The sequence below is a fragment of the Bos indicus x Bos taurus genome, chromosome 1 (genome assembly GCF_003369695.1).
Source record: "Bos indicus x Bos taurus breed Angus x Brahman F1 hybrid chromosome 1, Bos_hybrid_MaternalHap_v2.0, whole genome shotgun sequence".
NCBI lineage: Eukaryota > Metazoa > Chordata > Mammalia > Artiodactyla > Bovidae > Bos > Bos indicus x Bos taurus.
Genome location: NC_040076.1, coordinates 93,801,077 through 93,827,500, shown reverse-complemented (window position 1 = coordinate 93,827,500; position 26,424 = coordinate 93,801,077). Strand labels below are relative to the sequence as shown.

Here is a 26,424-nt window from a genome sequence, read left to right as displayed (position 1 = left end):
CCCACAAGGTACTTTTCAGACTTGTTTTGAATTTAAAACCATCACACTCCCAAGACAACACCAACAGCCCATTAGAAATTTGGAGTTTATAGCACAGAAATACACAGAAAAGCCAATGGTGCTTAGACATAGTAAAAGATTCTCAACTCATACACAGTAAAAGAAATGAAAATTTATTTTGTACTGATTTTTAAAAGGCTATTATTTTGGAAAGATTAAAAATTGGATAACATATTGGTTTGGTGAGAATAAAGAAAAATAAGTCTTCTTATACAAAGCTGATGGAAGTGTAGCTTGGCAGTATTTATTGAAATTTCAAATGTGCAAACTCTTAGATTCTAATGTGAGAAATGTCTCCTACAGACCTGCCTGCATTCATTCAAAATGACATGTGCACAAGGTTATTAATTACAGCACTATTTGTAAGAACAAAACACTGGAAGCAACCCAAATGTTCATCAATGGAGAATATGCATCTTCCATATACTGAAGTATTAGGCAACGAATAAGATGGGGAAATATATGCTGATATAAAACAGCATCTAAGACTTATTTCTAAGTAAAAAAAATAAAGTTTTAGAAAGAATATGTACTTCCATATTGCTTGCATTTATTAACTTAAAAGATAAACAATGATTGCCCATTTGGAGGGAAATTGGCTGGCTGGAGGAGAGGGCTAGAAAGGAGTCATTTGCAAACTATTTTATACCTCTTAAATTTTGAACTTTATGAATATATTACCTATTCAGAAAAGTAAGTGAGAAACTTCAAATATATAATCCGAATGCAGTGAGGGGCCCACCTCACACTAGAGAGTCATGCTGTGTGGCAGTGAGCTGATGACTGACCCAAGGATTCCACTGTGCATGTTACTGTCATCAGGGTGCACTTAAGTGGAGGTCAAAAACCTACCACAGCCACCTACAACTCCCTCCAGCTTCAGCTAAGCCTTTCGGCATTCTTCTTCATTTTTTCACATTCCTCCTTTGACAGCCTGAATTAACTAATGGCAGTGCTACAACTGTGTGATGCTGTAAATGGACATCCCCACATGTAAGATCTTGTTCCCTGGATGCCACCTCTGAGAATTCTGCCTAAATCCATCACTTACTGGTAGGAACCTGCTTTAGAATACACTCTTAGTATTCATGCCACTAAGGCATAGAGAAATATATAATAACGCAGTTTTAACATAGCCATGAGGATGACTCTCTGTGGGAGCCAGAAATGCTGAGCAGGTCCATGGTGCCAGCAATGGCTTCCTGTACTCTAAGCTGATAGGTATCTCTGGTATTAAGAGATCATAATATTTTACTTCTTTTGTTTAAGTGGATATGCTTGATTGCTGCTTCCATAAGGCATGCACACAGTAGGGCATTTCCTTCATTCCTAACTTGAGATTCAGATCAGGGCTGAGCTACTTTACTTCAGGTATCTTTTGTTTGGGCCACTGCTGAGTGAAGTTTTAAAGTTAAAAAAAACAATTAAAATAATAACAAAAGAACCAAGTGGTGTGAGGTTACTAGCTTTCAACATTCACACCTTATGAAAGCATCAGAAGGTGTGAATGTTGACTGTTACATTAGTTTTCATTTTTCACCATTATGTTTGGTATTTAAGAACACGTATTTGTTGTTTAAAACCTTCATGCCAGTGCATAATTACCACCCTATCGCAAAGCCAGTACTCTAGGAAACATCCCAAATAGAGTATACTAAAAACACACAGTACACACACACACACACACACACACACACACACACACGCTGTGTTAATAAAACTACTGAGAATTCTTATTTATCAATATTCTAATTTTTTAAGCACTCAAATTAGGATAATCTCTTTATTAAAAAGATGTGCTTATCTCTACATGCATATGTATTGATATATTTCCTCCTGCTGCTGCTACTGCTGCTAAGTCACTTCAGTCGTGTCCGACTCTGTGCGACCCCATAGACGGCAGCCCACCAGGCTTCCCCGTCCCTAGGATTCTCCAGGCAAGAACACTGGAGTGGGTTGCCATTTCCTTCTCCAATTCATGAAAGTGAAAAGTGAAAGTGAAGTCGCTCAGTCATGTCAAACTCTTTGTGACCCCATGGACTGCACTCTACCAGGCTCCTCCACCCATGGGATTTTCCAGGCAAGAGGACTGGAGTGGGTTGCCGTTGCCTTCTCCGATATTTCCTCCTAAAGTAGTCAAAAACAATTATTCAATAAGTCCTAGTATCAAAAAAGAAGAGAAAATCCCATAAAAATAAATGAACATGCCAAGATATAAAAACAACCTTGCTGACTAACTTTAAGGGTATATTATAAAAGCAATTTATCATTGCAGCAGTTTACGTAATTCTAATAACTCTTACTGACTTTCACTTAATGATTAGTGTTGTACATACACAGGAAAAAAGGACACAGTAGAGGTACCAGTAACCAAAAGAAGAAAATGACCCTTAACTTTGCTGGGCAAAAAACCCTCTTTCCACTTCTTTCCTTTCAGACTAAGGCTTGCTGAGCCTGTCCTTTAGCATAGTGTCACAAAAAAAAAAAACAAAAAAAAAACATCATCTAGCTGTTCTATCATAACTCTATCAGACTCGTGACTATTTCCTCACATTTACTAAGATTTGACATCGGGATTATGGCTCCTCTTTGCTCTTTGTCCCAGAATCATCCTGAGTGACTTCAGATATTCAATATCCAGGTGTGAAAGTGACTCATCTAATATCCTGGCTTCTCACTTTTTTTTGAAACTCCTGAACTCTCATTTAGTAACCCAATCTCATGGAACTTCATATGTCAAATCTTATACTCCAGGACTACTCTTTGGCCAAACCTCCTAGGCTTTCAGCTCTTTCACTCTCTCATCCTCAAGTGCCTTTCCTTTAACTGTCAGTCCCTGGACCACTACACCCCCTCTATTCTGTCCTTTCCTGCCCAGCTGAGAGCCATAGTCCACTATGATGACCATTCTGTCATCACTAATCTCAATAATTCTGCCCTCTCATCTGTTTTATCAGTTAATGAAAATTTTTGGATGCTCAGAGACACAATGTTGAAAATCACATAACTTTGCAGTTTGCTGTCACTATGAATTCATAGTCCCTCTTCTGAGGGAGGCCTCCAGTATTTAGTCTTTTGTCTAATTTGTCTCTGTTGCCTATCCAGTCTTTCTCAAATTCTCCAACTGCTTTCAATTCAATTAAAAAATATAGAAATTCTCTCAAATTACCCTCAATTCATGAAACCTCTTCTTCCTATCCAGTAATAAGATATAACCCAGAGACTGAGCACTGTCTTTGTTGTCTACATACACTAGAGTGATATAACAAAAATAAACATGTAATTGACACCACCATTCCCCATACTAATCCTTTTGGGAGACCTCCTGTTATTTACTGAATAACATCCAAGATCTTGACAGGGTACTCATTGGCTACCTACTAGCTCTTCTAGCTTTATTTCTCCTATTCAGCCTTGGACTTTCTACCATGCTGTGCTTAGTTGCTCAGGCATGTCTGCCTCTTTGCGACCCAATGGACTGTAGCCCTTCAGGCTCCTCTGTCCATGGGGATTCTCCAGGCAAGAATACTGGAGTGAGTTGCCATGCCTTCCTCCAGGGGATCTTCCCAACCCAGGGGTCGAACCCAGGGCTCCTGCATGTAGGCAGATTCTTTACCATCTGAGCTACCAGGAAAGCCCTTTCTACCATAACACTCTATATATATTCCTGTTTTACCCTGGCATTTTCTCTTTTTAGTTCCTTAGTTTCTCTCTTTAGTTCCTTTAGTTCCTCTCCTTTAGTTCCTTCAGTTCCTCTCCTTTAGTTCCTTCATCTCCCTGACTGTTTCCCCATAAAATCAATACTTGGATCATGGCAAATAAAATGGCTACTATAAGAAGAGTATAGTTATATTACAGATGTAGCTGAAGAAAGGATAAAGAACAATAATATTGGAATTGAAATCTTGTACTTCCTTGTAGATCTTGTAGTAAGCATCATAGTGTTGATAAAGTAGTAACTACTCAATATTTTTTTTCACTGATTCTCAATCCTTCTTTTTTTTTTTACATTGTTACTTACCTATCCTAGAACTCACTTATTGCCTTTAATGCCAATTCCAATGTTCTCTGCCTAGTTTTTAAGACCATCCTGTATCGGGCTTTATTGCTTCACCCTCATTTCATAATAATGCCTTCCTCTGGCCTGCCCATCTCTTTGCTGTCCTTATTCAGTTTCATGCTTCTTTCCTCAAGTTCTCCATTCTACTGATAATGTTTATCTCAAATATCACACTCCGTTTCTGTCCCCTCTACCCATCCCAGTTTTCCATTCTGTTTTTTTTTTTTTCCCCAGGATCATTCAAACTTGTAAATTCACCCCACATCCTCTTAGCATTTCCATGAGTACTTTATGCATTCTTATCTTTTTATCTTTAATAGAGAATAATCATAGTTCTCAACTCACTGGGTTACTGTGAGAATTAGAAGTGTTAGTATAGGTGATGTGCCTGCCAGAGTTCATGCTCATAGATGTGTATCACAAACTTTATCAAATGTTCTCATCCTAAATCTTTGTTCTACACGGCCATTGCACATCACAAACACTTGACAGATTTCTAATTTTCTTACAGTTATAGAACTTCTGTCTAAAGCTTGAATCTGAGTTCCTTGAGAACCAAAACCCGGCCATATACTGTGGTCTTACCTCCACGTCACCCAACAAGTTGATAGAAAGTAGTAAGGAAGTAGTCACTTAACTTGTGGATGATTTCTTGGTAAATTTTATCCCACAAAATCAGTGATTAATTACTAATGGGTTAGTAGCATAATTTGAATCATCATCATCAGCATAGCCTAAAACTAGTTTTCCAGAAGTTATTTCTTTCTGGATATAAAATACACATTGGTGGTAGCATTCAAGTATGTATGAATCCAATGTTCTTGGTATTCATAACAATTCATTTAAAATAGGGAAACCATACTGAGACCATGTAATGAAAATTTGTTTCCCTTTCTGTATTACACCCTGCCTGTCTACATCCTATTCTCTGATAGAAACAGAATCATTTCTCAGGTGGAAAGAAAGTTCTTCTCTATTTTAGTGACTCTCAAATGAGGCAACAGAATAGGTGAACTAGGTGATTAAATAAAAGATTTTTTTCCTAACTTTCTTCTAGATAATCTGAATCAAAGGAGTAACCACAACCTTATTCTGTGCTACATTCCTGTGAACAAATTTAAGTGAATCTCATATGCTTGGTACATGCAGAGTCTGTTTGAACATCACACTGTGTTGTGTATGAAGGCTGGAAAGGAGTAGGGGAAAGAAAATATTGCTGTTTTCAACTGTATCTGGCTTGGGAAGCCTTGCAAGAAATTTAGAAAGTTAGATAGTGACAGAAATGTTGGGCAATATTATCCAATATTTGGATAAGAATAATTTGTTTTTAATGTGTGTGAACCTCAACGTGGAATCAAGTTGAATTACAATTTAGGGTTGTGCATATTGAAAAGCAGAGACATTACTTTGCCAACAAAGGTCCGTCTAGTCAAGGCTATGGTTTTTCCAGTGGTCATGTATGGATGTGAGAGTTGGACTGTGAAGAAGGCTGAGTGCTGAAGAATTGATGCTTTTGAACTGTGGTGTTGGAGAAGACTCTTGAGAGTCCCTTGGACTGCAAGGAGATCCAACCAGTCCATTCTGAAGGAGATCAGCCCTGGGATTTCTTTGGAAGGAATGATGCTAAAGCTGAAACTCCAGTACTTTGGACACCTCATGCGAAGAGTTGACTCATTGGAAAAGACTCTGATGCTGGGAGGGGCTGGGGGCAGGAGGAGAAGGGGACGACAGAGGATGAGTTGGCTGGATGGCATCACTGACTCGATGGACGTGAGTCTGAGTGAACTCCGGGAGTTGGTGATGGACAGGGAGGCCTGGCGTGCTGTGATTCATGGGGTTGCAGATTTGGACGTGACTGAGCGATTGAACTGAACTGAAGGTTTCAGTGAGTTGGTTGAGTTTTGATTTACAACAGTGTAAACAGAATTAACTGCATTTAAAAATACACTAACATTTACTGAAATTTGAAACAAACCCATAACAGAACTCATAAACTATGAAAATGATCCTGTTCACTAAAGAGATCTTGCTCAGCTTCCTATGGATTAATAATTATTTTTTGTGAGATGATAACTAATGGGATAAATTTAGAGAAACATTCTAATCAACCACTGACTGGTGTTTAGTATCAACCTATTTTATTAGTGTTAATAGAAAAGAAGTCATTAAGTTCATTTGCTTTTTAAGTGAATATGAGAAGATTGTTTTAAATGTTAATTTTCAAAGAATAAATTTTTAAGACAGTAATATTTACCTTTTTAATTGATGCTTTATAATAGCTTTAGAATGTTTAGATATTATTTCTCTTAATTCCCTTTTAAAAAACACACATGGGTTAACATCAATTGTAGGTAATTGTGAAAAAGAAAGATTGTCTATGCTAGCAGTTCTCAACTGTTTTTAACTATTCTAGGAACTTAAAAATACCACTACCCCAAGCACAGTCAGTTGAACTGAACCCCAGACAGTTGTATCTCAGGCTCTCTGAGAGTGAGTTTGGGCACCCCATACAAGTATATTTAATATCACTTCTAGGTGATTGACAGAGAAGGCAAAGGCACCCCACTCCAGTACTCTTGCCTGGAAAATCCCATGGATGGAGGAGCCTGGTAGGCTGCAGTCCATGGGGTCGCCAAGAGTCGGACACGACTGAGCAACTTCACTTTCACTTTTCACTTTCATGCATTGGAGAAGGAAATGGCAACCCACTCCAGTGTTCTTGCTTGGAGAATCCCAGGGATGGGGGAGCCTGGTGGCTGCTGTCTATGGGGTCACACAGAGTCGGACACTACTGAAGCGACTTAGCAGCAGCAGGTGATTGAAATTGTGTCAGGAATTTCCAAAGTTTATAATATTTTTATATGAAATGTGATTCTTCTTTCATTCACAAATGTGATACAGATTATATTGTAGTCTTATTTATAGAAAAATTCTTCCAGTCACCTCTCTCCCTGACACTCTACCACAATGGGAAAACCTCCTTGAGGGCAGGGACTAAGTTTTAAATATATTTGTATCCCCTACATCTAGTGCTATGTCAGGCTGAAACAGCCAGTGAATGTTAGGGGTAATAACATACTTTTTTCTTACAATGACAAATCTTGCTCTTGTAGAGATTATTTTTATTTAATTAGTGCTTACTTATAGAGATATATCTAATTTTGTTATTTTACTTTGGCAATTAACAGAGGCATTTGTTTTGTACTTTCCTGCTACGTAAATTTGCTGGCACTTAAAACATATTTTTATCATTAATTAATTATATGATGCCCCCGGATGGAACAAAGATGGCAACAATCATGATAGAAACTGAAAAGTTCAATTCTGATCTGACCATACAGAGTTCAAGTCACTTTATATGTGAGAACTAAGAACAAAATGAACTGCTTCTAGCATAACAATTTGTGCATTTAAGTGAATGTTTGTATTTTTTGTCAGAAGCAATTAATAGTTCAAAATAGTGTTTGATTTAGATTACTTCTTCTAAAAGGGTATGCTGCTGCTAAGTCACTTCAGTCGTGTCCGACTCTGTGCGACCCCATACATGGCAGCCCACCAGGCTCCGCCGTCCCTGGGATTCTCCAGGCAAGAACACTGGAGTGGGTTGTCATTTCCTTCTCCAATGCATGAAAGTGAAAAGTGAAAGTGAAGTCGCTCAGTCATGTCCAACCCTCAGCGACCCCATGGACTGCAGCCTTCCAGGCTCCTCCGTCCATGGGATTTTCCAGGCAAGAGTACTGGAGTGGGGTGCCATTGCCTTCTCTGTAAAAGGGTATAGAATAAAGTAAAAAGCAGTGAATTATTTTGGTCCCTTGCTTTGATTAAATATAGTCTTTAACAGAAACTATAAAATTTTAATGTTAATTAAAGGAAAAAAGGATATGGGTTAAAAATGATGATAAACTACTGAATTGGACAAAATCCTTTGGGGCATTAAAGTTTTAAGTTGAATACGTACTGTACAAAGAAATGAAGAACTTAAGAAATACAATGACAACTTGAACACAGATTTCGAGCTCATCATGTTTTCCAACAAGCAGTCCTGTGTGAAAGCATCTTGTGATTGGTCTTTAGTTCTTACCATTCCTGCTTAACAGTGTTTTAAGAGGTTCAGAAAGTTGCTCAAAGTCACAGAGCAAGTAGGTGCCAGAAGCAGCATCAAACAGATAATCTGACTGCAAATACAGTACTCTAACAGCTCTGGACCCTTGCGGCCACCTAAGGTTACATGAGCTAGATATCTGCAAGTGCTTACTGCCTGGACAATGGCGGGCATTTGCAAACCTACCAGTGTGTGGCATAAATCTCTGCTACTTGAGTGGTCCCTGGACCAGAGACATGGACATCATTAGGAGCTCATTTGAAATGAGGAATCTGGATGTTCCATCACAGACCCCCACATATCAGAATCTGTTTTTTTAAAAAAAATACTCCTATACAACTTTTATAAACTGTTAAGTATGAAAAGCAAGAAAGTAAAGATATTCAGATATGAAATTAGGACACAGGAATTTGATCTCAGCCCTGCCACAAACTAGCTGGGGCACTTGTAAGCTTTTTTTTTTAACTTTTTAGAGCATCATTTTTTTTTTTTAATCTGTTAAATGGGGATGATAATATCTGTTTTGAGGGCTATTGTGATACTTATCTAAATACATAGGCGTGGACCCCAGCAGGAGTTTAAGAAATGAATACTAAATCCCTTTGCAGATCCACAGATGGGTAAAAAGACAGCTAGCTCCAGGGTACTCCATGAATTTGGTGAACTCTCGATTTCCTGATTATGTTGACTAGGAACTATCTGTGTTAGAATCCATTTAAATTAAGCTTTCTGGGATGTCCACATTTTCATGCCCTAGAGATTTGCTACAGAATTATTCTCAGAGCAATTATAGGTGAGGCGGCCCTATAATGAGATATCTTTGCTACTTCATTAAATAAACCCCTTTGGATGGGCTCCAAAATGGACCTGCCTCATACCAAATTCCATTACACTGGAAGTAATCTCATAAGAAGGCCCTGGTGTGGGTTCAATCGTCCTGGATACTTAATGTTTACCATAAAGGAAATGTGTTCTAGAACAGTGATTCCCAAAAACTGGTTCTCAGACCAGTACTTTATTGATCTAAGGGGCAATGAAAAAAAAAAAAAGACAATTTAGTCAACTTTTCATGAAGTTGAATTACAATCTATTTTAAAAATACCCTTCATTCTGACAGTATGCCCTATTTTGAGAGTATGCCCTTTCTGTTTTCTTTTTTGGTGTTAAACTGCTCCATATTTTAATGAAATAATGAAATTTTAATGAAACAATATAATGATAGCTATTTTTGTGATATTCTTTCACAATACAAATATGAGGTCAATCCTCTCGCCTCTCTAACTCAAAAAAAAAAAAAAAAAATTAAGGTCCTTGAAATCCCAAATTCCACACAATTGTTAGAGAAAAATGCTTAAAAGGAAATTCTTTCCTACGAAATTCAGTGCAGTTCAGTCGCTCAGTCATGTCCAACACCTGTGACCACATAAACTGCAGCACACCAAGTTTCCCTGACCATTACCAACTCCCAGAGCTTGCTCAGATTCATGTCCATTGAGTCGGTGATGCCATCCAACCATCTCATCCTCTGTCATCACCTTCTCCTCCTGCCTTCAATCTTCCCAACATCAGGGTCTTTTCCAATGAGTCAGCTCTTCCCATCAGGTGGCCAAAGTATTGGAGTGGGTAGCCTATCCCTTCTCCAGCAGGTCTTCCCGACCCAGGAATCGAACCAAGGTCTCCTGCATTGCAGGCAGATTCTTTACCAGCTGAGCTACTCAGAAAAGCCCTCCTATGAAATTAGCAAGGAGCATAAAGCATTTTAAGTTGGAGACCAAACTGTAAAGTTTTCATTTTAGGGCAAATTTGTGCAATGTCAGCATCTCACAGAATGCGATTCTCATCTCATCTCCTTGAATTGCTATGTGTACCAGGACCATTTGGGATCTCTTAAAATCCAGATGCTGATTATGCAGGTCTGGCAAAAGTTCTATATTTCTCACAAACCCTCAGAGTAGCAAGGGCATAGCGGTTAAGGTGGTGAGCTCTGAACCAGATCACCTTGGTTCAGTCCCAGGTACTACTGCTTCTAGCTGTTGATCCTTGAGCAGCTGATTTAACCTTTCTATCCCTTAGTTTTCTCATTAGCATAAAAGAATAATAGTTTCATCTCATATGCTTATTGTGAGAATAAAATGTAACATTGAATGTAAATATTCCCAGGATGTAAAATATAATACCTGACACATAGCAAGAGCTCCATAAATGTGAGTTATTACTCTAACTTCACAGAACAGTGACTGGAGCACCAAGATATTAAGAAAAAAAAAGCACCTTAAGGAGTTCCTGCATGATGAAATCGGAATTGAAAATTCCATTTGGTGAGGGAGGTTGTGCTCTATGTTCTTTGGCTGGTTCAGTGGGATTGTTTGAAGCGGCGTCTCTTGAAGGGTATGTATAGGTCTGTTCTACTTCAAAAGGTGGAAGCCTCTGAGTTACTAAGATCCTATGAGTAAGGCTGAAATGATGACATTGTTTAGGTTGCATGCCACAAAATTATTAACCTTCTTCATAATTTGAGTGCTTTTCTTATAAATGACAAAAATGTGATTAGTCCATTCCCAGACCTTTAAGTGTTCCTATTAGTAAAACCCTTAAGGTGTTTGCTAATAATTATTCTTTCTCTATGAAAGTTCAACTAGAATGTTTATGAATTAATCTCTTCTAACTTTTTATTGACAGCCAAGAAGTTCACTGGATGGTTGTATAGCATCACCAACTCAATGGACATGAATTTTAGCAAACTCCAGGAGATAGTGAAGGACAGGAAAGCCTGGCGTGCTGCAGGCTGTGTGCTGTGCTTAGTGCTGCAGTCTATGGGGTCACAAAGAGTCGGACATGACGGCAACTGAACAACAAGCAATTTATTGGAAATAGTGTGCCTATGAGGCCAATGTCTTTATTTTTTAATAGAATCTGTAACATTTTAATAGAGGGTGAATTTATATAGTTGTTCTTTAAAAATTATAGGTAATAACATCTAGGCATAATACTGTGATTTCATATGAATGTATGTTTTTTATCTTTCAGTTTATACCTTTTGCCCATCTGGTGTGTTTTCTGTTGTGATTTCAAACACAGGAGCAAATGATGACTGATTTTAGTAAAGACTGAGAGTCACAGAATTAGTTTCATCAGGCACATTTAAATAAATGCCTCCTATGTTCTGAAATCCTGAAAGATTAAAGTTGGCTGCTTTTTGGAAGCTAAACTGTTATCTTCTGAATCGCTGCATATCATTTTATCTTATTCATTACAAAATGCCATGAATTTACTTGTCTAGTTACCATGTTATAAAAACAAAAGGAGCTAAGACTTTGTCAAGAACACAGGGAAGCTAACATAGAAGCAGAACATTCCTAATGGATTTATTAGATGAATTGGAAATTATTGTGTCTATTAATAGTCACAAATTTCTAGTGCCTTTCCCCAGTTTTTACTTTTTCTTTTCATGGTCTTACCTTAAACCACAAGCAGCCTTCTGTGTGTTTCTACAGCCTGACTCTGTACCTGTACCACTCAGATACTAAGCATTTTGTATACCTCACAGTGCCCTCCCCCCATATAATAATCATAGGAGTGTTGCTAGTTATCCTTCAACAGCCATGTCCAGTCTCCCCTTCTTTATCAGTAATAGGACCCCTGAATGTTAGAGCCATTGGGAATCAAAACTGTATTTTTCAGCATTTCTTGTAGGTCTGTGCAGCCACATGACCAAATTTGGGTCAATATAAAAAAGTGGAAATGGTGTGTGCAACTTCCCTTGAAATATGCTTAGGACACAATGTGACTCTTTCCTTCCTTTTGCCCTTTCCTGGCTGGTTAGAAGGTGGGCATGATAAAACCAACAGGAGCTATCATTTTGGATCCTGAGGTCACAGCCACATCTTTAGGAACAAAATAGAATCTGGTACCTGACGATCATACTGTACCAGTCCTTGACTACCTAACACTTATGTGAAAAAAAACAACTCTCTTGCTTTTGACACAGGTATTTTGGGTTTTTATCATTTGCAGCCAAACCTAATTCTAACTTCACACACTGAAATAGTCATTGATGCATTTATCTTTCAGGTGTGATCCTTATCATTATGCCTTGGTCTCTGTCATTCATCCTATCTTAGTCATGGTAGGACCTAAGGAAAAGCAACAGATGCATTAAGTAATACCTGAGAACACTCAGTATGGAAGCAATTCAATTCAATAGAAGTTAAATTCAGGAGAGGAGAGTTAAAAAGGTTAAATATCTTTTCTATTCCTAGTAACTGTGGTTTATCAAGAGACATTCTAGGAAGATTTCAAAAGTTAACTCCCAGGATAATTAGACAAAAGCTAGACCAGATGTCTAAGCTAAGTTTTGGTCTCAAAATAATTACCTTTGTTAATTACCAGTAATTAGTGTCAGCATCCAACACTTTCCTAAAAACCCTTGAGAGAGGGGGAGGTTGGGGGGGAGAGAGAGAGAAAGAGAGAGGGAAAGACAGAGACAGAGAATGTGCACAACAGAGTCAAAACACTTAAGCATATTCCAGTACAATTACATATCTTGGGGGTCATTAAAACTGGATTCAAATTTTACAATTTTGAACACTGGGATTTATGGGGAAAAATGGATATTTTCTTCTAGTTAATGCAAATACCTTTTGCTTCTCTAACTAGACTTAATTTGTAGTTTATGTTCTTTCTTATTTTATGCCTTTTATCCCCCATTGCCAAAATTATTCTTTTCCTTTATCTGGAAAGGATAAAATTAAACCTTTAACCCTGTAATAATAGAATTACACCTTTAACCCTATCCTTTCCCCAAAAAAATTTTCAGCTGGAAATAGACCTAGCAGAAGTGCCCATGGTTCTTCCTGGCGTCTACACTTAGCTTCCTTTCCACAGTCAATAGCTTCTGGTCTCTAGCTCAAAGAACAGCAGAAGGTTCTCAGTGCTTTGAAAACAATTTGGGGGCATTTTTTACATAGTTCAGAAGTTTACAAAGTGCATCACTCTTCACTTGTGTAAATGACCCTTAATAAGGACAGAAGTATTTATAGATGCATCTATTTGTATGCTACCTCATCACTTCATGTCTCTCTGGGCCTTCTTTTTTGTGCCTAGGGTTTCTTTTTCAATATTTAGGGGCACATTTTCTTGTATTGTTCATTAATAACTCATTGTAGATGTAGTCATTTTTAACCTGTGACTAAGACTGGAAGTAACACTTAATCCTTTAAATCTTTATCACAAAATCTCACATTTGACTCCTGCACATGGCCCTGGTTCCATGGTATAATACCATTTCCATTTAACTATTTACTGGTTTGTCTCCCTCACAGACTGTTAGAGGGAAGCTACCATGTCGTAACTCATTTTTTATGTCTCCAGTGGCCACCAGGCATATATAAAATGCATTGAAAATTTTTTTTGTAATTAATAAAATATGCAGTCACCAATATTGCCAAGCCAATGGGAGTTCAAGCTGCACACTATGGTCCCTTTATAAGTTCAGTGAGTCATGAGATGGTGCATTTCTTCCTGTGACCTTTTTTGAGTTTTATTCTTACATCTATTTTAGCCCATGGGCTAAATCTTTATGCCAAAATATTGATCAACTTACCTGCTTAGAGAGAAAAATAATTATTCATAAAGCTCATAGGAGGGGAAGGGAAGTAAAGTTTGATGGTAAGGTGAAAGGTGTTATTTTGTTTTTTTAATCAGTATTATGCATAAATTGGTCTTCCCTGGTGGCTCAGAGGTTAAAGCGTCTGCCTGCAATGCGGGAGACCTGGGTTCGATCCCTGGGTCGGGAAGATCCCCTGGAGAAGGAAATGGCAACCCACTCCAGTATTCTTGCCTGGAGAATCCCATGGACCGAGGAGCCTGGTGGGCTACAGTCCACGGGGTCACAAAGAGTTGGGCATGACTAAGTGACCTTACTTATTATGCATAAATTATCAGCCCATGCTAAAAGTAAGATGGTTATGTTTAATCATGAAGACTACATATCAAAAGGGGATAATATGTATACTCATTAACTCTCTATTTCTAGGGAATCTATATTCTACTCACCACTACTGTATTGAAACTTTAAGGCTTCTATAGGTGTACATTAAAATTGCAAAACCAACTGCATTTTAATATATGTTACTATTCACTGCAGTGTTTGTTAGGGAAAAGGCATGAAATATGCTTTTGGGCTGATTTCTATATGTTGAGTGCACACAGGCATATTAATTTGCAGGCATATTGTATTGGTATAAACTGAGGACTGAAAAGTCCTGATATTCAATATTTTCATACTGTATTTTCATTACAGTATGATCAGAGTGGCTCACAGTAATCACAACTTTCCCTTTCACAGCTTACTGTCACCAATCTATGCTCTCTCTTACCCCATACCTCCAGTGCTGTTCTGAACTGTCCTGCTGCCACGGCATATTTCTTCTGTCTGTAGCAAGAACTGGCATCCTTTAAGGCTACCTGAAGCCATTTGTCAATCTGAGGCAGAACGCTGAAATTAGGTTCATGCAAAGGGTCCGCTATTTCAGCAGCTCGGCATGTTGGCCTATTCCCAGTGGACGGATAGGACTCCACAAACTCATAGCTCACTTTCTCTTCATCAACGTAGACCAGCTTCACCTCCACATCCATGATATTCTTTAAGGGTATATGAGGCAGGGGCATGGTGATCAGCAGACTGTCAAGTTCTATTATCTTTGCCTCTTTCTTTCCAGCTGGCTTTTCGTCACCTTCTGCCTTCCGTTTAAAGGCCACTTTCTCTAAATCATTGCTTTGTTTTTCTTTGAGACTCTTTGCCATTTTTATTCTTTCAACTGTGATTTCCACCTGTTTGTCTCCACAGCTTTTCTTAATCTCTTGTGACATTTCCAGGATGCTGGGTGGGTTTGCTAAAGTGGACATTTTGTTGCTGTGTTTATCTTTGGAACAAGACCCTATTTATTGTATTCTCCAAGCTCCTACTCTTCCTGAGTCCATTGATTGCCCCTTAAAACACCTGAAAGGGGGTGAGAATAAGAAAAATAATTAAAACAAAATTTTGAAATTCCAGTGGTTTTAGTCAGACTATAGTTAAATTCATTGAAAATGCTGTTTAATTCATTGTAGGTATTCATCACTTTAAAACTGTATAGACATTATCTGCTGACTGTTTTACTAGAGAAGTGTATGTTTCAGTTCCCCAAGAATTCGTTGAAAACACATTTAGACGTCTTTAAAAATAGTCATCTATAGCTGAACAACACTGAATGAATATTTTTATGGGGTGCTCAAACTCATTGAATAGGAAAATCTTATACATAACCACTGAGGAAAAAAAAAAGACCTAAAAAAAAAACTATCTTGATCTTAATTTCCTCAGGAAGGAAGGTGGTCTAGAACTCATTATAAAATATACTGCTAACCTGCATAATAGACTTGGGAGTCTAAAGAAACCACAGCTGCCTCCTCTGAAAGGCTTCCAGACACTGTTATGAGCACAATGTTTCCTCAGTTTATTTCTCCTCTTATTAATGGTAATCTCAAGTTTAAACAGCTTTAAAGGTAACTCTTATTTGGCATGGACTTGAAAGCAGAAGAACATGGCATTCACCCTCTCATCTAAAGGAGCCACAGATTCAGCTTGAGTTTACTGTATTCATATTTTGGTAGCAATGATATCAGGTATCATAGTATATGAAGAGGAGATATATTCTTAAATTACAGATGTTCAAAAAATATAACAGTTATTTGATTCAAAGATTTCTGCACACTATTTCCACTTCTAGATTAGTTTCAAAATATAAAATGTGTTAAATTAGTAATGGTATAGTTTGGTTGGTATCTATTTTTAAGACTCTTTCACCTATTGTATCCTGTTCTGGAAATAATTCTGTAGGATAAACAGGAATAAGGAACAAATTTTTCAAGGAAACTAAGGGGCAGAAATATTAAGTTGCTTTATATGAGTCATACTGTTGGTCATTAGGAGAACCTGGATCACTATTTCCTTCCTGAGACTTCCAGTCACTAACTCCTGGTTTGGAGTACTTCCTCTAAGGCATGCTGTTGTTTAGGATACCTAATAGGAGACTTAGAACACAAAGAGAAGAGAAAATGTAAGAAAGAAGAGCCAAGTATGATAAGATAATAATGAAATAAAAGCTAACATTCTTGCTTCTTTTCAACTACTACAGGATCATTGCCTGACTCAAGATAAAGTCTTGACTAGCTTCTCAAATTTTATGATTTTGTTAATCACAAGATGTTGATTGATGTTGATTATTTTCATTTGTTTGCTTGAAAGACAGATATGCCCCAAAAAACCTTTAAAATGATCCTGAAGTTTGACAACAGTAATTCTTGGCAAAGTGTAGCAAGATACAAAACTGTATATATGACTGTAACCTTTGAGGCACTTTCCTCCTCCCTACCACACTGAACTTGGGTCATCAGAAATGGTTCAGGTCAAACGTGGACACGTCAAAACATCTACTGTGATGACCCGAATTATCTTATAGGAAAGACTGAATTTCAAGTAATTCCAATACCAGCTATCTTGAATGTTAATTTGCAGAAGTTAAACACTAGAAAAATATTTCCCCAGTGATTTGCACTGATGTATTAGTATATTGTGTCTATGTGGGGGAAAACACCCTATTTTGCCCTTCTGTGTTATACTCAGTATTGAAGGAGACAGTTATGGCTGAGCATCATTAAACCCATCATCACAGCATAACTGCATTCAGGAAAGGCCCTGTTTTTCTTTTCCTCTCTTGATTTCATTGCTGATATCCAGTATATCCTTTGAACCACTAATGTGGCTACTCAGGGTAGCGAGGGAAAAACTCTTTACCATCACTCTATCTTTATTTGCTCTTTTATGTCACATATGCTTTGGTTTGAGAAAAGTTAGCTTCAGTCCTTGAATTAAGATCTTCAGTGGATGAAGACTCAAGACATACATCTGTACCAATAAGCTTTTTTCAGTATTAGAGCTATGGAAATGGAAGTAGTAAAACTCCAACGCCATACATGCATTATATGGTTTTTTAAGAGTTTTATAAAATTTTGAGTAAGATTTAAATACCACAAGGTGGCTAAGTTCCAAACTCAGCTTGTTTCTTACCAATACTATAGAAATTATATTTGTGTTCCCCTCTTGTCCAGTACTATCTGCAATGCAAAAGAGATGTGATGTTCTTAAAACTTGTTTAAAGCTCAAAATACCTGATTTTAAGGATCTCTGATTCATATTCATTCTTACAATCAGCTTTATGGGCTATTTCAAATTTTAAGCTATTTAAAGATGTTCATAGTATCTCCTGGGTATCTTTTCTAAACTCTCTCTACTTCAAGTATAGTAGCTAAAATATGTGAGATTATATGTAGTTGGTCGTGGCTAGTAATTTTTTTTCAAGATCTTTCTGTGTTGTTGGGTGTGTCATTATAGACATGCCTGGACCAGCTAAGTCTGCTCCTGCCCCTAAAAAGGGCTCTAAAAAAGCTGTGACCAAGGCCCAGAAGAAGGACGGCAAGAAGCGCAAGTGCAGTCGCAAGGAGGGCTACTCCGTGTACGTGTACAAGGTGCAGAAGCAAGTCCATCCGGACACCGACATCTCGTCCAAGGCCATGGGAATCATGAACTCCTTCCTCAATGACATTTTCGAGTGCATCACTGGGGAGGCATCGCGCCTGGCGCATTACAACAAGCGCTCGAGTATCACATCCAGAGAGATCCAGACCGCCGTGCGCTTGCTGCTACCTGGGGAGCTGGCCAAGCACGCCATGTCTGAGGGTACTAAGGCTGTCACCAAGTATACCAGCTCCAAGTAAATATAATATGCCTTGCCTCTGTTAATGGAGAAGGCAATGGCACCCCACTCCAGTACAATTGCCTGGAAAATCCCATGGACGGAGGGCCTGGTGGGCTGTAGTCCATGGAGTCGCTAAGAGTCAGACACGACGGAGTGACTTCATTTCACTTCACTCACAGCAGCATTACCTATCTCTTCTGCATTTATTTCACCTCTTGAATACATAAACTTATCTTTACAACCACTTCTTGTAAAAGGTAATTGTTCTCTCTTTCTCCCTCCTTCCCTCTCTCCCTCCACCTCTTTTCCTTCAAATTCCCCTACTCCAGTCTTCCTGTCAGATGTCTGTCCTGTCCAACCCAACTATGCACCTTTTTACTTTGCAAGAAAGTTTTATTGGTTTTTCAAGAAACAGGCTTCTGAGTATTTCTTCATCAGTCCTTAAATGTATCTATAAAGATCACAGTTTTGTTTTTCAGTGGAGTTTTTTTACAAGAAACAACAACAAAAATTAAGAAAGAAAAGAAAGTGAAGTCACTCAGTCGTGTCCAACTCTTTGTGACCCCAGTAGCCTACCAGGCTCCTTTGTCCATGGAATTTTCCAGGCAAGAGTACTGGAGTGGGCTGCCATTTCCTTCTTCAGGGGATCTTCCCAACCCAGGGATCGAACCCTGGGTCTCCTGCATTGCAGGCAGATGCTTTACCATCTGAGCCACCAGGGAAGCCCCAAACAACAATAGAGAAGGAAGATATGTACATGGCACATACAGCAATCAGAGGGAAAATATTTGTGACATTTTCAAACATCTGAAAGAGTAAATATCCCAAATTTGTCCAAGAAACACATAATTCAGGTCCCCACAAAAACCAAGAATAAGTATCCTAATGTCTAAAAGTGACCTCTATGTACAGGCTGAAAAAGTATGGCCAACCCAACCAATATTTTTCAGTGTTGTTCTAAATCAGGTGACTTCAGCTTCAGATTTAGAGCCAATTCTTTATAAAAATTGTTGCATGTCTACAAAAGTGTTATGAAACTGTTCACTTACAGCTTTTTTTTTTTTTTTAATATACAACACCATTTAAATAATCTGGAATTTAAGGCCTTTTACCAGCTAGCTCAATGTGTGTTACCAGACTTATTTAGCACACCTTCTGCAAACCACTCTGTAGTCAAGCTGAACTTCTTGTTACTACCAAAAAAGATACTTGTTTTCAGTTTGTCTGCTAAGAATTCTCCATTTCCCTGTTCTCATCTCATTCTACCTGTCCAAACCTAGCCAGAAGTTTTCCATCTCTCCCTCCTCAGAATAATGACAGCATTTACAGTCCTATTTTCCACATTATGGTTATATGTGAGTGACTTATTTCTTCCACCAAGCCCCCTAAAAACAGAAATGTGTTTATCTTGACATTAGTTCAGTGATTTTCATAGAGCAGACATTCAATAGATGTTGATCAGTATGGATTCTGAAAATCAAAGACTAATTTAAAAATTTTAAAGGAAGTAAATTAGATTTTTTTTAAAGGTTTGGTTTAACTTTCTAAGAGTTGTTTCTGAGGTGGTTTTGCTAGATTTTGTTTGGTTTTGTTTTAAATTTGGTCCTGGGTAAAGTACATTTTCTTCTTTGATAGTTCAAGTGAATCATCTACCAACTAGATTTAAACTATCAACCTCTTCAGTTTTTTTTTAGTACTCAAGTTGATTAACATGACATTAGTCAGTGTTCCTAAGGCACTGAGTTACATTTTAATCATTACTTCAATAAAAATACATTTAGAGAAAACTATTAGATAATCATTATGTATATCAAAGAGGTATTCACTGATAACATTCTGTAAAAATGCCCATTCTTTCATTTAGAAGACTGTAAAATTGATTTCCTCATAGAGGCCATGTCTTAAAAAACTCCAGCAAATATTGATATGAAACAGAACAATCTTGAAGGTTTTATAATAAATTCAGGTACTAGAAACAAAGGTTAATGTTCAATCATTTCCAGAGGGTAACTGTTGAAAATTTATTCAGTGGATTTTCAACACATTCATTTTTTCTGCGAACATTTCATTAAGCATTCTGTTTTATATGGGAGACTCTATCACTTTATAGATACAATCAGTGGTTTACATGGCTGTTAGTATGACAAATTATTTATTAGCATTTTGATTGAAATCAGCAGCTTAAACATGGGCAATTCAGAAAAAGAGAATATTTAAAAATTTGCTCTCTGAAACATTCAACATCACAGTTGCTATGGTTTTCTTTCTTTAAAAAAAAGAGAAAGGATCTAATTTTAACTTGCTGTTAAATGTAAGAGAGACATTATAAGGAAAAAGCATCTTGCTTGTTAGTCCACCAGTACACCTTGATATTTTAAAAAACACACTACAGAATATTTCTTTGATCCAATAATAATTTATTGGACACCTACCAAGAGAAATGTCCCATACTATGTGTTATAAAGGAAACCAAGGATGACCAAGACAGGATTCTCGGCATTCTAGAACTCATAACTGGGGGTGAGGGTGTAGGATGGAGAGGGGGATGTATAGGTAAATAACTTCACATAGAGCAGACATTGTCTAACAAGACTGTGAAGTGCTGAAGGGGCAAGAATGCATCACAATCTCCTCCTTTTTTTTTTAACTTTTTATTTTGTATTGGAGTTAAGTTCACTTCATTCACTCAGTCATGTCTGACTCTTTGCAACCCCATGAACCACAGCACACCAGGCCTCCCTGTCCATCACCAACTCCTGGAGTCCACCCAAACCCATGTCCATTGATTGAGTTGGTGATGCCATCCAACCATCTCATCCTCTGTCATCCCCTTCTCCTCCTGCCCTCAATCTTTCCCAGCATCAGGGTCTTTTCCAGTGAGTCAGCTCTTCGCATCAGGTGGCCAAAGTATTGGAGTTTCAGCTTCAAGATCAGTCCTTCCAATGAACACCCAGGACTGATCTCCTTTAGAATGGACTGGTTGGCTCTCTTTGCAGTCCAAGGAACTCTCAAGAGTCTTCTACAACACCACAGTTCAAAGGCATCAATTCTTATCCACTCAGCTTTCTTTATAGTCCAACTCTCACATCCATACATGACCACTGGAAAAACCATAGCCTTGACTAGATGGACCTTTGTTGGCAAAGTAATGTCTCTGCTTTTGGATATGCTATCTAGGTTGGTCAAAACTTTCCTTCCAAAGAGTAAGCATCTTTTATATTCATGGTGGCAATCACCATCTGCAATGATTTTGAAGCCCAAAATAATAAAGTCTGACACTGTTTCCCTATATATTTGCCATGAAGTGATGGGACTGGATGCCATGATCTTAGCTTTCTGAATGTTGAGCTTTAAGCCAACTTTCTCATTCTCCTCTCTTACTTTCATCAAGAGGCTCTTTAGTTCTTCTTCACCTTCTGCCATAAGGGTGGTGTCATCTGCATATCTGAGGTTATTGATATTTCTCCTGGCAATCTTGATTCCAGCTTGTGCTTCCTCCAGCCCAGCGTTTCTCATGATGTACTCTGCATATAAGTTAAATAAGTAGAGTGACAATATACAGCCTTGACATACTCCTTTACCAGTCTGTTGTCCCATGTCCAGTTCTAATGTTGCTTCCTGATCTGCACACAGATTTCTCAAGAGGCAGGTCAGGTGGTCTGGTATTCCCATCTCTCAGAATTTTCCACAGTTTATTGTGATCCACACAGTCAAAGGCTTTGGCATAGTCAAGAAAGCAGAAATAGATGTTTTTTTCTGGAACTCTCTTGCTTTTTTAATGATCCAGTGGATATTGGCAATTTGATCTCTGATTCCTCTGCCTTTTCTAAAACCAGCTTGAACATCTGGAAGTTCACAATTCACGTATTGCTGAAGCCTGGCTTGGAGAATTTTAAGCATTACTTTACTAGTGTGTGAGATGAGTGCAATTCTGCAGTAGTGTGAACATTCTTTGGCATTGCCTTTCCTTGGGATTGGAATGAAAACTGACCTTTTCCAGTCCTGTGGCCACTGCTGAGTTTTTCAAATTTGCTGGCATATTGAGTGCAGCACTTTCTCGGCATCATCTTTCAGGATTTGAAATAGCTTCACTGGAATTCCATCACCTCCACTAGCTTTGTTCATAGTGATGCTTCCTAAGGCCCACTTGACTTCACATTCCAGGATGTCTGGCTCTAGGTGAGTGATCACACCATCGTGATTATCTGGGTCATGAAGATCTTTTTTGTATAGTTCATCTGTGTATTCTTGCCACCTCTTCTTAATATCTTCTGCTTCTGTTAGGTCCATACCATTTCTGTCCTTTATTGAGCCCATCTTTGCATGAAATGTTCCTTTGGTATCTTTAACTTTCTTGAAGAGATCTCTAGTCTTTCCCATTCTGTTGTTTTCCTCTATTTCTTTGCACTGATCACTGAGGAAGGCTTTCTTATCTCTCCTTGCTATTCTTTGGAACACTGCATTCAAATGGATATATCTTTCTTTTTCTCCTTTGCTTTTCACTTCTCTTCTTTTCACAGCTATTTGTAAGGCCTCCTTAGACAGCCACTTTGCTTTTTTGCATTTCTTTTTTTGGGGGATGATCTTGATTCCTGTCTCCTATACAATGTCACAAACCTCCGTCCATAGTTCATCAGGCACTCTATCAGATCTAGTCCCTTAAATCTATTTCTCACTTCCACTGTATAGTCATAAGGGATTTGATTTAGGTCATACTTGAATGGTCTAGTGTTTTTCTCCACTTTATTCAGTTTCAATCTGAATTTGGCAATAAGGAGTTCATGATCTGAGTCACAGTCAGCTCCCAGTCTTGTTTTTGCTGACTGTATAGAGCTTCTCCATCTTTGGCTGCAAAGACTATAATCAATCTGATTTTGCTGTTGGCCATCTGGTGATGTCCATGTGTAGAGTCTTCTCTTGTGTTGTTGGAAGAGGGTGTTTGCTATGACCAGTGCATTCTCTTGGCAGAACTCTATTAGCCTTTGTCCTGCTTCATTCTGTACTCCAAGGCCAAATTTGCCTGTTACTCCAGGCATTTCTTGACTTTCTACTTTTGCATTCCAGTGCACCCTAAGTCACTTCAGTCCTGTCTAACTCTTTGTGATCCTATGAACTAGAGCCCACCAGGCTCCTCCGTCCTGGGATTCTCCAGGCAAGAATACTGGAGTGGATTGCCATGCTCTCCTCCAGGTAATCTTCCCAACCCAGGAATTGAACCCACATCTCCTGTGTCTCCTGCATTGGCAGGCAGATTCTGAACCACTAGCGCACCTGGGAAGCTGATGAACACTGTTGTGATAGTTTCAGATGGACAGTGAAGGGACTCAGCCATATATATACGAGTATCCATTCTCCCCCAAACTCCCCTCCCAGCCAGGCTCCCACATAACATTGAGAAGAGTCTAATCCTGATGCTTAGTGACTTCAGAGTCTGGAACCTAATGGGTCCTCAATACACTTTTGTCACTGAAAGGAGCGCATAGGTGAGGTGAGTAGTACGGTAGTATGGTATAATGAACACGCTTCTGTGGGAACAGGAGACTGATGCAGTTGAAGAGATTTGGTTTTGGAAGAGGCAGAATGAGAGGTGTTCCTATACAGGCAATTTTTCTTCTCTTTTATCCAAGTAATCATAAGGAATAGTTCAGCATTATCGGAAGGGAGAATGAATTGGGCTCATGATGCTTATTAAGAAACACAAAATAAAACATACTGTGTAGTGTTATCTGAATAATAATAGCAGCCAACAGGTACTCCCAGTGTACAAGGTTATCTCACTGGATTATTCCATTTGTTCTCACAACAACTTTTTTGCATAAATATTATTACCTTTATTTTACTAATGAGGAAAGTAAGTGATTAAATAACTTGTGGGATCACCAAGATAATTTAGACCTAAAACTTAAACTTGGGACATTTGATGTCAAATTCCATGACTTTTGAACCACAGGATAATAAATTCCTCTGCATTTCACCACCATTGATTGGGATTTATACTCTTTCTACTTTAAAAAACATTTTTTTTCAAAATTTAGTAACAAGGTATTCCACTGTTTTATTGGGTGGACTTTCTATTAAATGGAAAAAGAATTAATTGGCAATTTATGGCTAACAAGTATATGAAGCAGATTTGTTAAGACATTAGACATTTTTAATAAGATCATTAGTTGCAAGTATATGTATGGTCCTGTTTTATTCCAGAAGTCGTTAAATTCTTAAAACATAATGTGGGCACTACACTTCCATATGAGTGGGGGATTCCAGACTTTAAATTGACAAACCATTTGCTGATCACAGAGTCACCAAATGGTAATAATGGCATCAAAGCAACTGTGCTTCTTTGTACCTGGTACACTGTGAACATCTGCTGTGTTGCATCAGAGACCATTAGAAAGGTGCCTTTATTGTTCATGGCATTACACCATGGAAAGAGCATCCAATTTGGAGTTGCACAAAAAGTTTGAATTCTAGATATATTATTTATAAACTGTGTGTTCTAGGAGAAATTATCCAACCTCTCTAAACATTATTTTCCTCCTCCAGAAATGGGAATGATTGGATACAGGAGAATCATGTGAGAATCAAATGAGATAATTGATGTAATGGCACATAAGAGAAGAAGTGAGGCAATTCCACATGCGGCCTCCTTAAACATGCCTCCACTCTTTCAAAGGTTAAACACTTTTGTCTCAATCCCGTGTCTCCAAACCTCTCAACCACTGTGCTTCTGCAATCGTCACTTCCTCTCTTGCTTAATCCATTAATACGCACACAGATCTAGCTACACTTTAAGGAAAAGCAAGCAAACTTTCTTGCCTCCACATCTCCTTCCTGCTGCCATCCCATACTGCTGCTCCCCTCCACTGCAAAAGGACTGAAAAGAGTTTTTTATATTCTCTGTCTCCACTTTTTCATAACAAATTTTCTTCCCCAATCCAATCTCTGCAGACTTCACTCTTTCCTACTCCATTAAGACTGCTCTGACAAAGGTCATCAGTGACTTTCACGTTGCCAAGTATCTCATCTACCAGACCTGTTGGCAGTATTCTTAACTGGTGACACTCTCATCAGTGGAACATCATCATCTCCCCTTCTATGGCACCTTGCAGTTCTTATTTTCCTATTACTTCACTGACCACTCATTCTTAATCTCCTAGGTTAGCCCTTCCTCTTCTGTTACACCCGACAGCTGGAGCTGCCTTTTTTCTCCATCTGCATTGTCTGGTTAGGTGATCTTGTCTAATCCTGTTGCTTCAAATACCATCGTAACTCCCAGTGTTACAACTCTAGGTCTTAGAACACTCCCAGGAATTCAAAACTGTATACCTCACCATGTGACACCTCTACTTGGATTGCCTAATATGCATCTTAAAACTTAAAAGCCCAAAACAAGCCTCTTAAATCTCATCTTCAGTTACCCATCACGCAGTCTTCCCCATTCCAGTATAAGCCCCCACATCCATTGGTCAGAACAGAACCTTATGAGTTTTCTTTCCTTCCTTTCTTTTACTTAACTCCATTGTCCAATCCATCATGAGGTCCTACTGACTTTTTCTTTCAAAGGTCCACCTCTATCCATACCCATGATGATGCTTTCCAACCCCATAATTTCTTGTCTAGATTATTGAAATTGTTCTCTCGCACACAGCAGCCAAGTCATCCTCCTAAATGAAAATCAGATCCCACCATATTCTTGCTTTAAATCTTTAAATGGCTGCCCACAATACCTAGAATAGAATAAAAACCTCTTATACCTGAAAATTCATCATGCATTTCCTGCTTTGTCTACTTTGTTTCAGCCACTTGGCTTTTATTTTGTTCTGCTATTTTAACTAGTTCATTCCCACCTTGGAGCCCTTGCACTAGTTGGTCTATGAGCGTTTTCTTCATTGTGTTTTTCACATTATTCAGATTATAGCTTAAATGTCTGTTCCTAAAGAAATCTTCTCTAATTAATTAAAAGCAACTCCCCCAGTCATATTGGAGAACCCCATGGACAGAACCTGGCAGTCTACGGTCCATAGGGTTGCAAAGAGTCGGACATGATTAAGTGACTTAGCCTAGTCTAGCCCAGTCATATATTTTTAAACCTAACCATACCACTTATCACAGATATATTTACTCATATATATTAGTCTATGTATATGTTTCATTTAAATCTACCTTTTCACACCAGAATATAAGCTCCCTGAGACAATGAACCTTGTATGCCTAATTCACTGCCTCATATTCAGAGCCTGACACAGAATATACAATAAATATTTGTTGACTGGACAAACAGATGTTTGTATCTTACTGTACATTTATTGACAAATTCAGAGTTATGTTCTTTTTATTCCTGCTGTACCATATTACAGAAGCTTAGACAGTTAGTTGAAAGTCAGGTGGCGTTAGTGGTAAAGAAT

The 26,424-nt window shown here is 38.3% G+C and overlaps 1 protein-coding gene across 1 annotated transcript in view; it reads right to left on the bottom strand.

Moving 5' to 3' along the window:
- The window catches only part of SPATA16 (spermatogenesis associated 16), a 254,091-nt gene extending 236,628 nt beyond the window's left edge, over nucleotides 1–17,463 (bottom strand). The window contains 4 exon segments of the mRNA XM_027550835.1: nucleotides 14,607–15,133; nucleotides 15,136–15,159; nucleotides 15,162–15,212; nucleotides 17,433–17,463. Coding sequence (XP_027406636.1) covers nucleotides 14,607–15,133; nucleotides 15,136–15,159; nucleotides 15,162–15,212; nucleotides 17,433–17,463 — 633 coding nt within the window.
- Between the last annotated feature and the right edge of the window lie 8,961 nt (nucleotides 17,464–26,424).